The sequence below is a fragment of the Cheilinus undulatus genome, linkage group 8 (genome assembly GCF_018320785.1).
Source record: "Cheilinus undulatus linkage group 8, ASM1832078v1, whole genome shotgun sequence".
In the NCBI taxonomy this organism is placed as follows: Eukaryota; Metazoa; Chordata; class Actinopteri; order Labriformes; family Labridae; genus Cheilinus; species Cheilinus undulatus.
In genome coordinates this window covers 41,358,532-41,378,194 of record NC_054872.1, presented here as the reverse complement: position 1 = coordinate 41,378,194, position 19,663 = coordinate 41,358,532, and the positions used below count along the sequence as shown (strand labels likewise).

Genomic DNA, 19,663 nt, shown 5'->3' with positions numbered 1-19,663 from the left:
AATATTTATTGGATCTGAAGTGGTTGTTTTGTGCAGAAAGGTGTGTTTTATTGCTCAGGGCTAACAGAAACAGTGGAAGCTGCATGTTAATCTAGATTATGAAAAAATCTATGCAGTATCAGCACTGTAGGATTCTACTGAAGCATCATATACTAAGCTTTGAGAATTTCAAACTAGTGTTTAAGATCTTAAATGGCTTGACTCCTCCTCCAGTACCTCACTTTATTACAGAGGAGTACATAAAATCCACAAGAATATCTTCAAGAAGAGATTGTCCTGTACCTTTTGTTGCACTGCCTTTGGGCAGTCAGCTATCTTTGTGAAAACTACGACTCAGTGGACTGTCCTGCCAGAAGCTTCAAGAGCTGTGATTTTATCGTCAGTCTTAAAAACAAACTTTGATGGTTTGATTAAGACCTACTCAGAAATCTTTAAGCTATCTCTGCCACAGTGCATCAAATGGCAACATTTATGTTTAATGCATCAGGTTAAACAAAATCAGATAAAGTAAAGGAATATTGTGGCATTGCGAGTTATTTCTCTAATATTAGAGTTCTTTACAGGATGAGCTTTTCCTTTCCTTTCCTAATAACACATACGCGCTATAATTATAAACTATAAGGTCCTGCCACTGTTTACATCTGCTGACCTGAAAAGACTTGCATTGATTGATGCTTGGGAGGAAGATTTGAGACCTTGGTTCCAGTGTTGATGCTGTTTCTACCTCATAAATACAGAAATCCTTCAGTAGGAGGAGTGATTATACGTAAACCCTCCAGGCAGTTTATTATGAATGAAGACAAGGTGTCGAGGCAGACAAGGTTGCATTGTCTGCTGTTGGTTTTATGAATGAATTTTACCACACAAGCAACTCTGATATGGTTGTGGCCTTGCTCCACCTATTGGCCTTCTTAAGGAACTGCAGCTTATCTTTTAAGATGTGGCTTCTAGCCCACAGAGTGCGGCACATATCACACCTTGAGCAGAGGTTGATTTTTGTTTCTCTTTCACAGCTTTATTAAAGATAATTTCCTTTCTCATTCTCTCTTCTCTCTTCTCCCTCCCAGTTGGACGGAAGCTTAGTCGATGCCAAGAGGCAGCTTCAGGATGAGATGCTGAGACGAGTGGACGCCGAGAACCGCCTGCAGACTCTAAAGGAGGAACTTGAGTTCCAGAAGAACATCCACGCTGAGGTTCTCACTCTTCACCTCAATCCCTCTATTTTTATTGAGCTGTCTAAATCATCTGTCCTACTTTTCATCTTTTCCACACAATATTGATTTGCTTCCAACAACCTGCTTGGTTGTTTTGCATCTGATGCAGACCTAACCCACAGATGCACCTTTTTGCTTCTTTTTTGTTTTATTTTCACATAAATAATGAAAAATAGAACAAGTAGAAACATTTATGGATTATAAAAGTATTTGTCTCGGTAAAACATGTTCCAGAACATTGATAGACAGATCAAAACTAGCAACAAATTATTGTTTTCTAAATTGCAATGCCATGATTAGGAGTTGCTTGAAGGTCAACAGAGATTTGTATTTGTCTGCTTGAGCTCTGCACGTCTGTACAAGAAATTACTGCACAGCAATAGACTAATCAATGCAGTTTAGTTCATTGACCAGTGCAGCTTTATGCAACTTATTATCTATGTTGTTTAATCAAGTAAAGGGCTGACAAAGTCAAATAAGCTGCTCATCAACACAAGTCAAAGTTAGCATGGACAAAAGCGCGTATGAGAACTCTAAGTAAGCAATCACGAGATCCATAGTCATTCCCAGTCTGTCTGTCTGTGTCTGCAGGAACAGCGAGAGCTCCAGATTCGGCACAAGTCACGCACTGATGAGATTGACAGCAGGAAACAGCTGGAGTTTGACAGCAAGCTGGCTGACGCTCTTGCTGAACTGAGAGCCCAACATGAGGAGCAGGTCCACCTCTACAAGGAGGAGATAGAGAAGACCTACAACTCTAAAGTATGTTGTTTAAGCCAGATTAACTAAAAAAATTAACATAAAGCAACAAGCTTAAAAAGTTTTGTAAGCTACATCTCACCGCTTACTTATCTGTCTCTGTGTCCATCAGTTGGAGAACGCCCGTCATTCAGCTGACAGGAACAGTCACCTGATGGGAGCAGCTCACGAAGAGCTGCAGCAAACTCGAGTCCGTATGGAGGGCATGTCAAGCCAGCTCACCGCACTGCAGAAACAGGTATGCAGAATTAAAAAGTCAGTCAGTGACACAATCTGTCCATCACTGGTTGTTAATGCATCTGCTTGTACTGGCTAATATTTACATAAATGCTGTGGACACAGTTTATCTTTACCTCTAAGCAGCATTTATTGATTCAGTGTGCTAATGAGGTGAAGCTCTATAGTATGTAGACTTAATTGGTCAATCTAAATTGACTAGTTTCTTTGTGTATGTTTTCTCTAAATCAGCTGTCAGTGAGTGAGGCCAAGGTGCGGGATCTGGAGGAGGCTCTTTCAAGGGAGCGGGACCTTTCACGCCGTCGCCTGGAAGATAAAGAGCGGGAGATGGCTGAGATTCGAGCTAGGATGCTGCAGCAGCTGGACGAGTACCAGGAGCTGCTGGACATCAAACTGGCCCTGGACATGGAAATCAATGCCTACAGGAAGTTGCTGGAGGGAGAGGAAGAGAGGTGAGGTTGTTAGCTACACATGGAGAAACATGCCCTCAGATAAAAAAAGGTTTTTATGGTAGTTACAGAGGGAAGTACATTTCCCTTTTCTTTGTTGGCTTTGTCATTTTAGCTGACCTATGTCTGATAGTTAAAAAAGAGAAGTTATGAACTGCTTATTATTCAATTACTATATCATAAAAATCCTAATTATACAGCGAGAATTTGGACATTATTGAATGTACTAGAACAAGGGGAAGTGAAGATATTTCAAATCCAGCTCCATAAATGTTTATGGTGAACCGACAGAATCTTAGACCCTTCCAAAACCTTATGAGAGTGACAAAAATACACACTGTGACACAGGCATTGTCCCCAAAACCCCAGTATTCAACCTTTTTATTATTCTTAACTGACGACGGCATGGTTGTGTACAACAAGAAGAGACACATTTTATTCAGAGTTAAACAATTTTTTAACTGGAAATCGTAGGCATGTACTTCTTTTTTTCCTCTAAAAGCCGTCTGCTGTGCTGTTCTAATGCCACTATCCATGCCTTTGAAGCTCTTACAGAACATTTCCTAGCAAGCCTGGAACTCATTGTGGCATTGTGGCAAGAAAAAAAAACACGGAAAATCATAAATTCAAGGAAATTTGTTGCTATTAAAATGACAAGGACGGGTTGGCACGGCATAGATGATTATGGGCAGTTAGTAAGAAATCAAAAAAGCTTTACAATTTGGGGGACAATGAAAATCAAAGCCATTTAGTCCCACATGGAAAACACAGCACTGCAGTGACCTCCCTAAGGGGTAATGGACCCCAGGTTTGGAACCACTTTGCTATACAAAGGCATAAAAATCCAGAAAAATACATCTTTAAATTGAAAAAAATATATAGAGAAAATAAAAGGATCAAAAAAGTTAATAAATTGCATGATCTTCCACCACATGTAATTGTAATATTCAGTTGTCCACAGTTGTAAAGTGTACAACTATAAGAGTTTAAGTTAAAATATATCTGGATGGTCAGGCCTGTTTTGGTGCTAAGAGCACCTCTAAAAATCAGTGCAGTTCAGTGTAGTTTTAGTGAAGAAGCACCATCATCAGCTGTTTTTCATTGTTGTTTGCTCTGTTGAAAATACTTAAACTTTTGGTACAACCCCATGCTTGCCAGTGTCATCCCTCCCTTACTGACCATGTCGGGTAGGGACAGGACTTCTGATATCAACAATGCCAACAGCAATGCAGAGACAGGAAACTCGAGGTGTGGCACTGGCATGTGGAATGGCACTTCTTTACGGCACACCCAGATGCCACGGTACCACTGAGTTTCCAGTGTCAGATAAGCCTGCATCAGGTCTGTGGCATCTGGCCTAGGCATGGGCAACACAGTGGAAACTGCTCCAAGCAGGACTGGAGCATCTGTGTCCCACAAGAAGTGGCTCTACCAGATGCCAGTGCCACAATTTGAGCTGCAACAGTGTCAGAGGAGAAACTAATCTGGGACACAATCCCTGAGTCTAAAGCTGCTGCTAAAGCCAGAACACAATTCCTTTGAATCACTTTGTTCTTCCATGAAAAATTTCATTGGATAAAAGCAAATATTAAGCACACAAAGCAGTTTTAAACAGACTTAAAGGTCACTACCAAAGGAAACGGATGTGCTCTGAGAAAACTTTCATGGCCTGGCAACTGTAAATGCCAGTAAGAAGGGCTCTGAAATTGAGGTCGTCTGTGCTGCAAAAGGAAAACACGCCGTTAGCAGACACTGGCCTTAAAGTTACTGTCAGTTCAGCGCTGAGGGTCAGTTTGACATCAATTTCATCATCTGCAGGTGTCAAAGAGTATCAACCTGCAGTTTCCTTTTCAGTGAAAACATCCCTCAGGGTGTAGTTAAGCTATCTTTGCTGCTGAATTCTACATTTCTGTTTTATAATATTCAGAGAAAGACAGATTGATTCCTAAAAGCTAGATTGATGTAACTTCTAAGCATACAGTTTATTCAAAATGAAGATTGTTCATGTAACAGCAGCTCTATATTAAGTTAAGTGCAGAAAAGAAACAGACCTAGTTGTTAACTACCACAGAGATGGACTTGAAACAGGGCACCAGCAACAGATCCATCAAAGTATTTTCTTCTTGGAGGTGGTTTGTTCCAGATGCAGAGTGCTAGAACAGAAAGGGAATCTTTGGCTCTTGTGCATTTGTCTGACTTCCTCTAATTGTCTCTTCCAAATCTTGTTCTCTTCTCTCTCCTTAGGCTGCGTCTGTCACCCAGCCCTCCACCCACCAAGGTCACAGTAACAAGAACCTCGGGCTCTGGCCACAGCCTCACTAGCCGCCTGCTCCACTCCACCGCCGCGGCCTCCAGCAGCCGCAACTCCTCTGGCACCAGCAGCACCAAAAAGCGCCGCCTCAATGACAACGACAGCGAGACTTCCAGCATGGTGGGGGGCACGGTGACCAAGACTCGCATCAATCAGCACGCCTCAGCCTGCGGCCGCGTCACAGTGGACGAGGTTGACCTGGAGGGCAAGTTCATTCGACTCAGCAACAAGGCTGACGAGGTTAGTGATGGTTATCTGTTGGTTAGCATGTCAGAGTGTTTATATAGGGTGTAATTGATCCAGTAGAGCTGAGAATGCACTTAAAAATCACCATTGACATATAAGCTGATACAAACATTCCTTTAGTCCTACAAACAGCTGGTTTATCATAGACTGGTGAGGTGAAATTATAACAGGACTCAATAAACAGAGCTCTCATGCTTTAGCCCCTCCGCAGGTGGAGGTCAGTGCTCTCAGGAAAGGACCAGAGGCATTTAAATAATGATTCAATGGACTTCTTATCACCAGCAAATCCAAGGAAGAAAGCTGAGTAAACGGGCTGTGCAATTTAATGAGGGACTAATGTTTGACATTCCCATCAAATGCATCTTCATCAAAAATTACTTGTGTGCTCCAGTTTCTTCCTGGAATTTGCTTGTGATAAGAGTCCGTTGAATTGTATTTTAAAGCAAACAAACTTTAAGCATGCAATGATAAATCTGATAATGATTACAGTACTACTTTTTTGTTTTCTGTGAATTTTATATCTGTATTTGTGGAGGAAGGAGAAATAATAATCTGTGGCCTCACTCTACACATTTTTATGTAGACTAAATCTGGAGGTTGACAGTAATGAAGAAAATGTTCTTGAGTTCCATACTTCAGTACATTTTTTAAGCGAACCTGCACATTATTTTTAGGGTTACTTTTTCCACCAAATTTAGGAAGATATATTGTTGAAATATCATACTTTGGACTCCACAGTATTTCTGTGAATGTTCTTGTTACTACTTTTGTCCTCAAATCTCCAGATAAATGTTCTTTTCTTCTTCTAAAATCACATCTAAAAGCCGATAAATGCTACTTATGTTGTTCTGTGTGCAGTTTGTCTAAGTGATGTTGCAGCACCTGTATGTTAAGCCTGTCCATGGTTGAAGAAACATAACGCAAACGTCACTCAGATCTAGCAGATGAGCGCCCATGACTTTATTTTAACCCGTTGTTTTAAGTGTTTAAAATGAAGAATGATTTTTTAAAAAGATTTTATAAACAAGTTCTCCAGTACTTTAGGACAGTTACTACTTTGACCGAGGAGTTTTTGCTTTCTTAGAGTAATATTTGACCAGAAGTATCTACAGTCCTGTGAAAAAGTATTTGCCCCCTTCCTTATGTCTCATGTTTTGCATGTTTGCTTCCTAAATATTTCACATTTTTAAACAAGTTTAATATCAAACAAGATAACTAAAGTAAACACACAATGCAGTTTATCAAGGAAAAAATCATGCAAAACTACCTGGCCCTATGTAAAAAAAAAAAAAAGTAATTGCCCTCCTCTTTAAATAATGAATTGGCTGTGGTTAACCACATTTTGTAAGAGTGGAGTACAATTTCACTTAGCACCACCAGGCCTGATGACTGCCAGACCGGTTGACTCAAGAAATCCCTTAAATGGAATCTGTCTGACAAAATGAAGTATGCTAAAAAATCTTAAAAAGCATCATGGTGCCATCTAAATAAACTCAAGAATGGATGAGAAATAAAGTCATTGACATCTGTCAGTCTGGAAAGGGTTATAAAGCCATTTCTGAGGATTTGGGACTCTGGCAAACCACACACAGAGAGACATTATCCACAAATGGAGAAAACTTGGAACATTAGTGAATTTTCCCAGGAGTGGCCAGCCTACCAAAATGACTCCAAGAGTGCATAGATGAATTATCCAAGAGGTCACAAAAGAACCTAGCACCACATCTAAAGACCTGCAGGCCTCACTTGACTCAGTTAAGGTCAGTGTTCATGGTTCAACAATAAGAAAGAGACTGGGCAAGCATGGCATCCATGGGAGATTTCCAATACCAAAACCATTAATGATCAAAAGAACACAAAGGCTTGTCTCACATTAGCCAAGATACATCTTGATGATACCCAAGACTTTTGGGAAAATATTCTGTGGACAGACAAGACAAAGTTAAACTTTCTGGAAGGTGTGCGTCCCATTACATCTGGCATAAGACTAACACAGCATTTCAATAAAAGAAACCTTTAAATTTTCTGTGTACGGCCAGTTTTATCATAGATTGCTTTTAGAACTAGCCAGATTTGTGCATCATGCTTCTTGAGCCCTGAGCAAAAGCAGAGTAAAAGAACAACAGAACATAGATATTATCATAAATGCATCCTTCACACTTACACATGCTAGGAAAGCAAACTCTCATTCAAATGAAAAGAATGCAGATATTTTCAACATTCTTTGCAGGGCAACAAAAAATTGAGTTTGTCCAAAGAATCATTTCCTGAATCAGTTTCTAAAGGAGCTGTCACCTTCCACTGCTGTTAAATTTTCTCCAAAACTATTTGTGAGTGTTGGTGCAGCAGCCGAGGTGATCGTGGGATGGCTAGCAGACCTTGATGTGAGGATCTGAAAGACCAGGCTGTACTGTTTGGGTATAGAGGTTCTGAAATGTAGGACAGGTTGAGACCATGCAGGTCTTCAAACACACAAAGGAACCTTAGAGGAATTCAATACGGAATGGGGAGTCGGTGCAGTGTTGCTGGTACAGGTGGAATATATTCCCTTTGTATATGGCTTATAGGAGTCAGGCTGCATCAGTCTGTACCTTTTGCAGGGTGTGAATAAAGACCTGGTTGACAGCAGTAAATGAAAGATTTTTTGAGCATCTCTCCATCTATCTTTTCTCTCGTGCAGGACCAGTCTCTGGGCAACTGGCAGGTGAAGAGACAAGTTGGAAGTATGACCCCCATCGTCTTTAAGTTTCCCCACAAGTTCACTCTGAAGGCCGGAGAGACTGTCACTGTAAGTTACACCAGGTTCTCTCATAACTTCTGTTCGCTTATTTCATGTCTCAGTTTGTTGTTTGCCTCTGCATGAAGATGGAGGAAGGTTGAAACATTTTATTTCTCAACAGTAGTAATGCAATGAAGCAGTATTTGATGTGAGGATTGTAAAGCATTGAACTGAACAGACTGTACTGAACAGGCCTCAAGAGAACACGAGAGGAAAACAAGGACACTCTGCAGAGCACCTTTATAAAAGCCTTTCTTTTTTGTTTTCTGTATCAGGAGATGATCGTGATGTATTTGTTCTGTTAATATCTCCTACAAATCTGATTTTCACTACAGATCTGGGCTGCTAATGGTGGAGGAACCCACAACCCTCCCTCTGACCTTGTTTGGAAGACTCAGAACTCCTGGGGAACCGGTGATCTCCTGCAGACCATCCTGATCAGCGCAAACGGAGAGGTCTGACTTCCCCTCAGATAAAGGTTTTAATTCTTTGCTTCTTTGAAGTTCAATTACTGAATCATTTCCTTTTTTCACCCCCAGGAAATGGCTGCAAGGAAAGTTACTCGCACCCTGTTCACTGAAGAAGAAGATGATGACATGGTAAACTCCTGAAATTAATCCTAAACTTAGACAAGATAATCATTAGGAACAGCACAGCTCTGAGCTTGCTGGGACTGCAGCATCTCGAAGTGGAGTTATTCTTTTGTGTATTGCCCCCTACAGGGAGCTCACAGCACGAGCGGCGCGGAGAATGAGTACAACCTACGAAGCCGCACAGTGATCTGCGACTCCTGCGGGCAGCCGTCGAACCGTGAGGGGGGGTGTGGTGGTCTATCTGAAGGTCTCGGGGGGCATTCCTTCTTCATGAGCACCAACGAGCGCAGAAGGGTACTGAGCAGTTCTTACTTTAAAACAGGACCAGTGACAGTTATGTAAACCTTAAAGTTTTTTATTTACAGGAACTTAAAAGTAAATACGGTTTCATTTCAGATGAAAATGTTTGCTGAATTTCTTTGACGATTAGACTGTAGAACAGAACATGGTAGAAAAATAGGTGTTTTCATGGCACATCTATTATTAATCACAAATCTTTGTTAAGTTTTTTTATATCAAGAAGTGGATCACAGAAACCACAAGGTCCTGCCATGTAGACCTCTATAGACATACACAGATAGTTCTCTATCATCCCTCCTAACAGTGACAGGTGATACAGCACTATCAGGTCAGGACTGGGAAAAAAAATTCAGCCAGCTTTTTTGCTTCAAACTGGACCCTAACAATGGGTCAAATATGACATTAGGTGTACATGCTGTGTCTTTGCCCCCCCTCAATAAATGGAGCTACGGAAAACTAACAATAAAAACTATTTCATAGCTCAGAGGTAATTGGTATAGACACATCTAATGGTGTGTGTATTCACCCTGATTCGTCTGACTACCTTGCGGTCAGAGGGGAGCATGATAGGCGCGTCATTCCTACTCAAGTAGAACTACATTAAAATTTTGCACTTATTTAAAAAAATCTTCGATAATTTTTAAAATTGTGTTATTACAAGGTATGGCTATTAGATAATGAGACTGAACTTGTGAGGATAAAGCCACCTGGTTCACTGTCGCACGGGATAGGCTATATATTAAAGGTTGGATATTCACACACAACTGCTGTACGTTTCCAATTAGTGATGTCTTTAGTTCACTGCTAGCTACTGATTGAAGTTCATGTGTTTTTGCAAAGGCATCCAAAAAATGATCAGCTTTAAGGCTGAGCTACACATTAACTTGAATTTTTTGGTGAAATTGAACAAAACAGCAGCAAAATCTTTTGGTACATTAACTGAGGTAAATTATGAACACTGCATTCTATGTGCATGTTTGTTTGAATGGCACAAAAAAATTTGTGAAGGCAGAGGGGATGTCCAAGACGATGACTGTTCTGGGCACCCATGTACATCAAAAACTTCTGAAAACATTCAACAGAATGTTGAACAGAAAGTGGAGGAGTTTTCCCCTGTAGAGTCCCCTGATGCAGGCTATAGTGTAGTGATGGACCGTGGTGGTCCTGAGCACTACCTGTTCGGGTCGTTTGCTCCAGCAGCGGCGTTACTACAGCTGGAGCTCTCAGAGCCGAGGCAGTGCAGGGGAGGATGGGAGTGGTCTCTGAATGGTAAAGCCAGTTAGAGGCGGTAACGCTCTATGATTTATATAGAGTTTGTGACGTAGAAACCAACTGATGGTCGGTTTCTACGTCACATAAGCTCCACCATTTCAGAGAAGATTTTTCAAGGCAGATGTCTGTTTGAGCTAATTACGAGCCGTGAAATCCAGATTTTTATCAGTTTGGTTCAATTTTCTGCTACAACACAGACACTGATATGTTTTATTATAGTTCAGTAAATTACCTCAGTGTAAAGATGAAAAAAGATATTAAAGTGTTCGCTACCTCTTTAATAGCCATACCTTGTATTATCTACATATCCTGCTGATCGTTTAAGTTTCACCGTCTGTTGACACTTTAATTTCACTTTCTAAGCTGGAGTAGAGTAGGAGACATGATTGGGCTATTTTACTGTCATTACAAAGAAAGTAAGCAATGAGCCACTTCCCCAAGCAAGTAAAAAAGAAAACATACAGGCCCCAACGTGCACTGGCTTACTAGAACATTGGCCCTGTATGCCAGATTGCCAGTCCAGCCCTGAGCACTGTAGAACTGTATGACACCATATCCTCTATGTTTTGGCACATACAAAGTCACATTTGACCCCTGAACTCATCTTATCTTTTCAATTTGCAGGTGTAGAATTACTGTAGAAGCATTGAGTTAAAGGTAGTTGCTTGTCATTCTGTGACTGTTTTCTTTGGAGTTGAATGTGTTCAGTCATAGGGGGGCAGCAACAGGCTTGGCTATCCAGCTTCTCTTTGGCTTACAATCCCTACTGTTAATCAGTGCTAAACTTACAAGTTATGCTACTGAAGGCAGCGTGGTTATCCTAACATAGCTGTGTTTGTATGTCTAATTATCATCAGAGTGTGTACTTAAGCTAACTGATAATGCAGAAAGTTTGGAGCCTCAAGCATTTAAGGGAGGGCTCATCAGGACCCCTGCATGGACTACAGCTACACTGCTTTACTAGCTGAGCTGAAGCAGCTTCCTTTTGGGCAGGGCCACGTCCACAGACCTGTTGCCTGTCTTCCTGAGCTGTTTATTCCAGCCTAGCATGGCCAAGTCATAGCATTGGGATGTAGATACTGAAGTCTGAGCTGTCTTCTAAAGTAGACCAGCTACCAACAGTGCTGATCCACATGGAGGATGCCCTCTTAGACCCCCAGTCAGAGATGGGAAGAGGGAATGTGTTCCCTCCTTTTCGTCCTGAAGCACCTTTTGGTCCAAAGGAGAACTTCTACATAGGAGTTCAGTGAGATTAGGGATGATTTGCTCCTTAAGGTGGCCTTGATTCACTTGCAGCTGCACAGATACTGTCACCTCCACCCAATACTTACTTTGTTGCAGTTCAGCCCCTATCCTCCACCATGTCTCCCTCAGAGGAGCACCACAGACTTTTGGTACTGGAGAGGTTTGAAAACCTTTTTTTATCCTGCGTTTGATGGATGTATCCTAGCAGCCATAGAGGATGCAGCCAAGGTTGGTCTGGGCTGTAAGCCAGCACATGAGTGAACCATAGCAGCACGTAACATTTCTCTGGATAAGACCCTTAAGCTCATAGCTCCTATCCCCAGTGCAGGATTTTAGATGACCTCCTTTTGAGCTGGAATTGGTGATGTTTATGCTCATCTAGTGACTGACTTAAACATGCCTCCATGAGTGATGACTAAGGACCTCCATAGTGGTCCAGATCTGGGGTCCAGGGGAGACCAAGACAGAGCCGGCAGCAGCACAGCAGAGGACCTGCATGCTGTGGACAGGGGCAATTTGATGACCCTGATGATGTCCCCACAAATCTTCCATTTTTCTTTTTTTCAGGGCCCTCAATATTACTTTAGAGAACTCCTTTTGCAAACTCTTTCCTCACTGGTAGACCAGTTGTGTGGCAGCAACTCTGCCCTAAAGTTTTAGGGTATTAAGCTCTTTTCCTATCCAGACAATTAGCTGGATAGGAAAAGACCTAATTCTAACCCCAACTCTCCCAAGACCATCATGTTTCTTGGAGTGGACCAGGACTCTGTTACAATGGAGGCCTGCATATGCCAGCAGGTGACATCCTCTGCCCTGTCCCCTTTTTCATGCAGTTGCTTTATGTAGAGTTTCTATGCCTCTTGGAAAGACTGGCTGGCCATAGTCACCCTGCCTTAGGCCATCCCTGTACCTCCTCCAAAGGTGGCTTTGTAGTTTGTACTTGGATGCAAAAGGACACAGGAGACTCAAGATGTCTCAGAGGTGCCTTCTTGCTCCATTCCTCTTGAAGAAGAGGTAGTTCATGCTAAGGGGCAAGACCATGTACTCCACTGGAGCTCATCATGAGACATATGACCTCCATGTCAAAGCATGCTGTGGAGCCTTGCTGAGGTGAAACCCAGACAACTCGGGGGTTGTTCTGTGGCCGATAAAACCAGCACATTCTGATGCCTCACCGGGTGAGAAGTGTCCCTTTATCCCTGGTCAAACACAACATAACTACACTGTTTCTTATTCCCCTTTAATAGATCTTCCAAAGCATTCCACCAAACTACTGCAAAGCTAAGAAGTACATGACATAGACAAATAAAATGATGTGCTTTCACTGCATCAGATAAAATCATATTAGCCCCCAAGTGTGTCAGCCCACTAGGAAAATGGCCTGCATGCTGGATTACCAGTCCAGCCCTGCTTTAAAGAAACGTGTCACCATGCAGAGATCAAGTAAATTTTGAGATTTAAATAGATTGCAAAGGTACTTTTGGTGGTAGTTTTCTTGAAGATGTCTTGTGTGGAAAAACTAAAAAGGGTATATGTTGAGTGTTTTTTATCCTTTCATTAGTGTTCTTGTGTTTGAACCATGTCTCTTTGTGTTTCAGGGAGGTGTGCGACCGGAGAACTGCTCCGTCATGTAAAAACCAAGAACGCCTCAGCTGAGCCGACCTCCACCTGTAGCTCAAGATGGAGAAAAGTTTTCTGGAGTTAGGATGTTTCCTCTATATTTTTTATATGACCTTGTCTTTTTTGTACTCTGATTAATCTGCAGGTTAAATTGGCTTTGAGGTTTTTGGAAAGAGCCCAGGATTTTCATAGTCAGCTTTTTGACTTTTTCCTTTTTTGTACTCAAGATATGTTATTGCATGTGTGCAGTGCTTATGCTTGTTGCTGTATCCTGCCCTTCTTCACACTCACACACACACACTCACAAAGCTCCACTGACCAGTGCTTGTGCTTCGATCCGAGGGTTTCACATGTAATGGCCAAGCTGTCAACGCTCAACACGCACAGCTCGTGAACCCTGTCAGGTCTCTGCAGCCACACGAATGACAGAAGAATGAACCCTGTGGGTTTGTTATCAGGTTTACTGCCCATCAAGTAGATCAAATCTTTATTCAAAATGATTCGATGTTTACAGTTGAAAAGTGTTCGCCTTGTTTGGGAATTGTGTTGTGCTGTTTTTGAACGCTATAGAGAAAAAAAAGATAAGATACGGGTTTATTTTTTGTAAAGAAGAAAATAGTTGGGAATATGTCCAATCTAAGCCAAAGTACTGTACGCTCAGGGTGCTCTGCAGGTTCTTTCTCACCCTGGTAGTAAATGTTGTAGAATATTGTTCTTGATGATTTAGGTTGGTTGACGGCTTTGGTGCATAAAGAGAATATTGCTGAGATTAATATTTTTGCTGCAGAGATGTGTCTGAGCATGTGCTGAAATAAGGAATTATTGAACGAATAAGCTGAAAGATAGACAAGTTTGAGAATATTAAAGTTCTATTTCTTGTTGTTTTCATTAAAAAATTCCAAAAATGTTTTTTTTCTGATGATAGGGAAATGTGGAATTTGTTTTTCTGTTTGGTGCCTTGGAAAATATCAGGAATCAGTACTGAATTTTATCTGTACTGACTAATTTAGTGCCATAAGCAGAGTATATTTATAGGATTTCTTGGCTATTTAGCCAAATTAACACTATTCTAACAGAGTTTCTGCAGTAGTTTTTGATGTTATAGTATTTTTTTTACAGACTAAATAACAAAAGTGCCTTTCAGGGGACAAAAAGATTTCTTATGCACGTCTCTAGAGCGGTCTTATGACTGTCAGCTGTCCTCTGGTTGGTGTTGCTTCTGAGAACTGGTCATAAGGGCTTTTATTTCTCCTCTCCTCTAAGCTTACTGGCTCTAAATTCCCCAGGCATGGTTTTGGGATCTGAGTATAATTGTGGGGTTTGTATTCTTTGTGACTTCAGCTTCATGCGCTGCTTTTTATTAAGAGCTTTGCCAATTATGCACAGCAGGTAGATTTGTACTGTAGTTTGGCAGCTTGAATCATTTATACTCCAGTGAAAGCATATCAAAGCATTTATTGAGAATACTTGATAGCTGTGTTTGGTCTATTTTTTCTCTATTTTGATGTATTTAATCAAAAATGTCCTTGTTGCATTGGATCTTTTTTGTGCCTTAAATAAATGTTGAATTCTGACACTAATTCTGACACTATGATCCCCAGAGTGCCTGAAGAAGCCGTGACAATCATTAAAGACCTTTTATTACATGTTTAGTTAGTCCCCTCTTTATAATACATGTTATAAACAAAACATTTATCTCATTTGGTTACGTTAAGAGACATATTTACTTTGTGTAATTCTTAAATATATAAAATGAATCATCCTGTTCAGAACAGATCCTCTAAAGGGAGAGTTCAGGGTTTTCGGAGGCCGGTCTTACTGATGTTAAACAGGGAGATGCTTCTTGCCTTAGTATTACTTGTAACAGAAAGTCTCTCAGTGACATCAGTAAAAATTAAGTTAATGAAAAATAAAATATTCAAACTGCAGATGTTCATTTGTTACAAAAGCTCTTTAAAGGCCTGGGAAGCCCTGAACCCTCTCTGATGAAGTCTACCTGGTGTCCTTGGGGAATCATTTCAAGAACTTGAGGATTGAAAATGTCACCAAAAGGGATTATTTTTATTGTAAACATTTAATGCCAAAGTTATAATATTCTCAAGGTGGGATTCTTTTGTTTCTGAAATGACAATATTGTCAAAATTATAGAAAAGCCATGCATTCAAGTTGATGTAATAAATGATTTCCACTTTTCTTTTCTAAAATGATGTTGAATAAAGTCTTTTTTTTCCAGAGACTGTTGTCTTTATTTATTCGATAAAGAAAAGGTCAGGAAACGGTGGATAGTTGTTAGGAATGAATGAGAACACAGGAATGTGAACATTTTAGAGGCTCTTAAAGTGTACATACATTGAGTACAATCCCTACATTTTACAAAACATTTTTTTCCAAAGTTTTACAGATTTCTAGCCAGATGAAGGAGACAAGAGTCTTGAGAAGTCTTGTACTGAGCTAAGAGCTAGCTGGTCCCCTGTATCATCTAAGAGTGTCATTTTTTTCACAAATAGGACACCACTGTTTCAGTGATGTCCTAACAAGCAAGAAAGGCTTGTGTGGCAAGTGACCATGTGATGATGTGCCATTCACGAACAAGCTTATTCTATGAAACAGCTCTTTAATGTTAGCCACGGTAGCTAGCTTCCATTTGAGTGCCAGTTTCCTTTCCTCGTCTTTTGTCGTTTTGTAATCCACATTCAAAAAGCCAAACTGGTACCAAACCACCAGCTCCACTGAGCTAAGCCACAAGATCTGGATCTCTTAAAGAGACAGGTTTCTCATCACAATGAGTGAGGCTGGATTGACATCAGCTTAGGAAACATGAGTAAAATCAGAGTTTACTTTGCTAAACCCCCCCCCCCCTTTTGTTGCCTGAATACTTCACTACTTTTGGGACACAAAAATATCTTAAGAGTAAATTTAACAGTTAATTTTAACAGTGAACACTTCTAGTGGTGAACAGCTGAAAACATGGCCGTTTGGTAGCGTTTCTCTATGCAGAAACACCCAACAACTTAGTATTTCAAGAAAGGCTGTCAACAGCTGGTTTATACAGGGTCAAAACCTCTTCTGATGCTTTTTATCTTACAGATATTTCACCTAGTACCCAGGGACTGTGTTCAAAAGTTAAAAGGAGGGGGGGTAAGATGTGTCCTTTTTAAAATAAGCTCAGATTAGACATCAGCTTTCATGTCTCTGACTCCAGAGTTTTGGTCCCAAAATCTAATTGGCCCAAACTTAAAATTTTCCAATATCACTGCTTTTAGCTTCCAAATGTTCTGCTCCTTTTTCCTGGAGGTGAGTGCAGCTGAGTCCCCCACTGGCATCGCCACAATCCAGCGTTCTTCCCTGCCGCCTGCTGGCTCCTCTGTCTGGATGACTAGTCTGTGCTGGAGCAGTCAGTCCCATTAACGCCCACTGAGGGGCAGTGTTATCTACGAGGATGTGGCTGCAGAGGTTGGAGCGGCCCTGGGGGTCTTTATGCAGAGCTCTGACACTCTGAGGTGGAGGAAGTGACCTTATATATGCACAACATTTTATCTTAACACCACAAATGTATAGATGTTGGGAAATGGAGGTTTTTCTTTAACCACAGTCTTCTGCTTCAAACTGAGCTCTAGTAAAGAGGTATTACTGATTGATTTTTTTTTCCCTTCCTCTTTAAACCAGAAAGAAAATCAGACTGAAGGCTGCTGCTATCATGTTGAGATCAATTTGAACAGAAAGCAAAACAAGAACCGTGAGAGAGCTTCTATTTTGTTTTCATGTTGTGTGGAAGTGAAGAGACCATCAAACTCTGAGGGTCTCTTTTGTTGCAGGAAAAAAACAGTATTAAATCATTAAGTGTTTTCATAGCTTATCAGACAGTAACAGTATCACTGATCCTTAATGCACACATGTGTGAGGATTGATGCCTAGTAGAAGAGATAATGGTGAGATCAGAGAGCTGCTGTACATTCAAGGACACTTTGAATCTGTCTGTTGAATAAGACTGTGTTAGTGGGTTTCATAAGATATCTATTTAGTTAAACCGTTTAACCTGCTTTTCATGGAGTAAAAAAAATAGGATATTTTACTCCAACTATGCTTATTTTTTAAATTGATGATCATGTAAATATTTTGCAAAATAAACCATCACATGAATCTACTGTCTCCATCACATATATATATACACACACAGTTATCAAGTTTAGGAATGTTGGACACAACTGGGAACTAAGGACTTCTAAAAGTTATCCCAGAGGGATCACCACTGGATTCATGAACAATCTAAAGGGAAAGAGAAAAACAAAAACAAAGGCAAAGACCAAAACCAGAAAACTCCTGTTCTCAATAAAAGGCAAAACTAAACCACCACTGCCACGCAGCTGACTAAAGAACATCAACTCTCAGGGGAGACAGTGAAACCAATCTTACTGCAAAAAGCAGAAGACCACCAGACTGAGGTTATCAGAAAAAAAGGCAAAAGGGCTGGGCACTTGCTTCCAGCACTATCAAACTAAGATCTGGTAATTCCTTGTATAAGTATTCAGAAAGTTACTAAAATATTCAGAGATTTTTCATTCAATTTTTCACCCAAGAAAACCCACAGAGATGCTCTCCTTATCTTCAAGGGTGAGACTACGAGTCCACAGAGTGTGGCAGCCCAGGTGTCTATATCAGCGTTAAACACCTGGCCTTCATCAGAGCCAATCAGCTCACACACACCTGGCACTGATTGACTCCCACTCTGAGTGACCAGGCTGAATTCCTCAAAAAATTATTTGTTTATTAAATGACGTATGGGCAGGAGAAGGTTTTTTATATCGATGTAGTTTGGTCTCAATGACTTCAAAAATAAAATTAAAAAATCACAGCCCAATGCTTATTTTAAAATACTGCTGAGTTTAAGATCCACTTCAAAAGATCATCTTGAGGACAATAAGCGTATTACTTTTGAATTTTAAATTAGAAATTAACATTTTATTCATGTAACTTAAGGAGCACATTTTTCCTACAAACAGGTAGTTTATATCTGTCATTTTCTTGTGATAGTCATCTCAGTCTCAAAAAATCTTCATCAAAATGTATAAGCTGGAACTGTGCTGCTGGCTGTTGGTATAAATGTCTATAAATGTTTGGGATTCAGCTCATGTGGATTTGACTTCAACCTGCTAACATGCTATCTTTGTTTATTACAAAGAAAACCATCAGTCCATATAAGTGCCGTCAAAAGATTAAAATTTTAATTGCGATAAATCTCAGAATTTCTGAAGTTTATCGCAATTAATCAGACCTTTATAATTGCATTTTGAAATTGCAGTATTTTGCATTTTGCAAGGGTAACTGACTTCCTGTTTGGATACAGACCTGCTTTTATAAGAACTTTTTCTCGATCATAAAGGAAATGAGGGAACAGTTTTAGGTGCAGATGAATTTTGATTTGCCTGCTGAGCCTTTTGTGAGTTTTTTTAAAGTGAAATGAGATGTTCAGTAGCAGAGGTGACTTATTTTCTATCACTGTGGCTCCAGTGAGGCGCTGATGTGGCTAAACCAAAGGTGCTGAAAGAGACAATAAAGCATTTAAAGACCCTGTAAAGTGAAGCTGAATCTGTGTTTAAGTTTGGTGTATGACAGGTCAGTGTGTTATGAACCCCTAAATCAAATTTCAGTCAAAAAAAAACATCTCTAAGTTTATAAAATTAAACCTCAAAATCATGAAAAAGAGGCAGTAAAATCTGCTCCAGGATGGTGTGGGTGTGTCTGTTGAATGAGCTGAAGCCACGCCCACTCAGGAGAAATACAATCGTCTCAAATTTTTAAAAAAAATTTCAAAATCTGTATGTTGATCTTATAATCAGAGCACAGCTGCCCGGCTCGGTGCCAGAGTAGAGACAAAGCTTGCTTTCTGGCAAAAATCTCTGTTGTGATGCATTAAATGATCCATAGACCACTGTAGCTGATAGATTTTGTAAATTTACCTCACAATGAACACAAAAACAGCATTTAACTGACAGTTAACTTTTAATAAAGGCAGTGACATCAGCTAACAACAGACTGTACTGAGATGAACTGCTCTGTGAATTTATATTGTAGTGTTGGGGGGGCGGGGTCTTTCCCCACTGTGGGCCAGTGACATCAGGAGCCAACATATTTGTCCCGCCCACATGAAACCAAGCCAGGTAAGAGGTGAAAAACTTTCTAACAGTCTAAATCCAGAATTCAGTCACATGTAGATCAGTGTTTTCACATGTTTACAGCAACCATATTCCAACATATCTAATGTGTTAAGGCAAAAACTTTGGATTTCACTTGACAGGGTCTCCAATAAGAATTAGTGCACAAATTGTAAACCTTAATTAAATTAATCCGTTAAAAAAACATTTAAATATGATTTTTGCTCTATATCACCCAGCCCTAGGACCTATCATAGAGCAAGTTAGCACAAAGCATTTTTTAAAAATGATTCATCTCACTCTACTGTTTCTTTGACCTTCAATAACAACACCTTTAAAAGCAGGTTGCAGCATGAAACTCTTTTGTAAACTACATGTTGGTGCATCAGTAGAGCAGCCCTGATAACAAACATCCTTTGGCTCGGATATGGACCAAGCAAACAGCAAAGATGTGGCTCACAGTCAGAGGTGAATGAAGGCTCAAAA

The 19,663-nt window shown here is 40.4% G+C and overlaps 1 protein-coding gene across 3 annotated transcripts in view; it reads left to right on the top strand.

Annotated features, from left to right (window-relative positions):
- lmna (lamin A) overlaps positions 1–15,259 on the top strand; it is a 60,916-nt gene extending 45,657 nt beyond the window's left edge. For all 3 annotated transcript variants that reach the window (XM_041793128.1, XM_041793127.1, XM_041793129.1), the window contains 10 exons: positions 1,068–1,193; positions 1,806–1,976; positions 2,086–2,211; positions 2,442–2,662; positions 4,904–5,210; positions 7,897–8,004; positions 8,331–8,450; positions 8,535–8,594; positions 8,718–8,882; positions 13,004–15,259. In XM_041793128.1, coding sequence (XP_041649062.1) covers positions 1,068–1,193; positions 1,806–1,976; positions 2,086–2,211; positions 2,442–2,662; positions 4,904–5,210; positions 7,897–8,004; positions 8,331–8,450; positions 8,535–8,594; positions 8,718–8,882; positions 13,004–13,039 — 1,440 coding nt within the window. In that variant the 3' untranslated portion in view covers positions 13,040–15,259. The remainder of the gene's footprint in view (positions 1–1,067; positions 1,194–1,805; positions 1,977–2,085; positions 2,212–2,441; positions 2,663–4,903; positions 5,211–7,896; positions 8,005–8,330; positions 8,451–8,534; positions 8,595–8,717; positions 8,883–13,003) is intronic.
- The last annotated feature ends 4,404 nt before the right edge of the window (positions 15,260–19,663 follow it).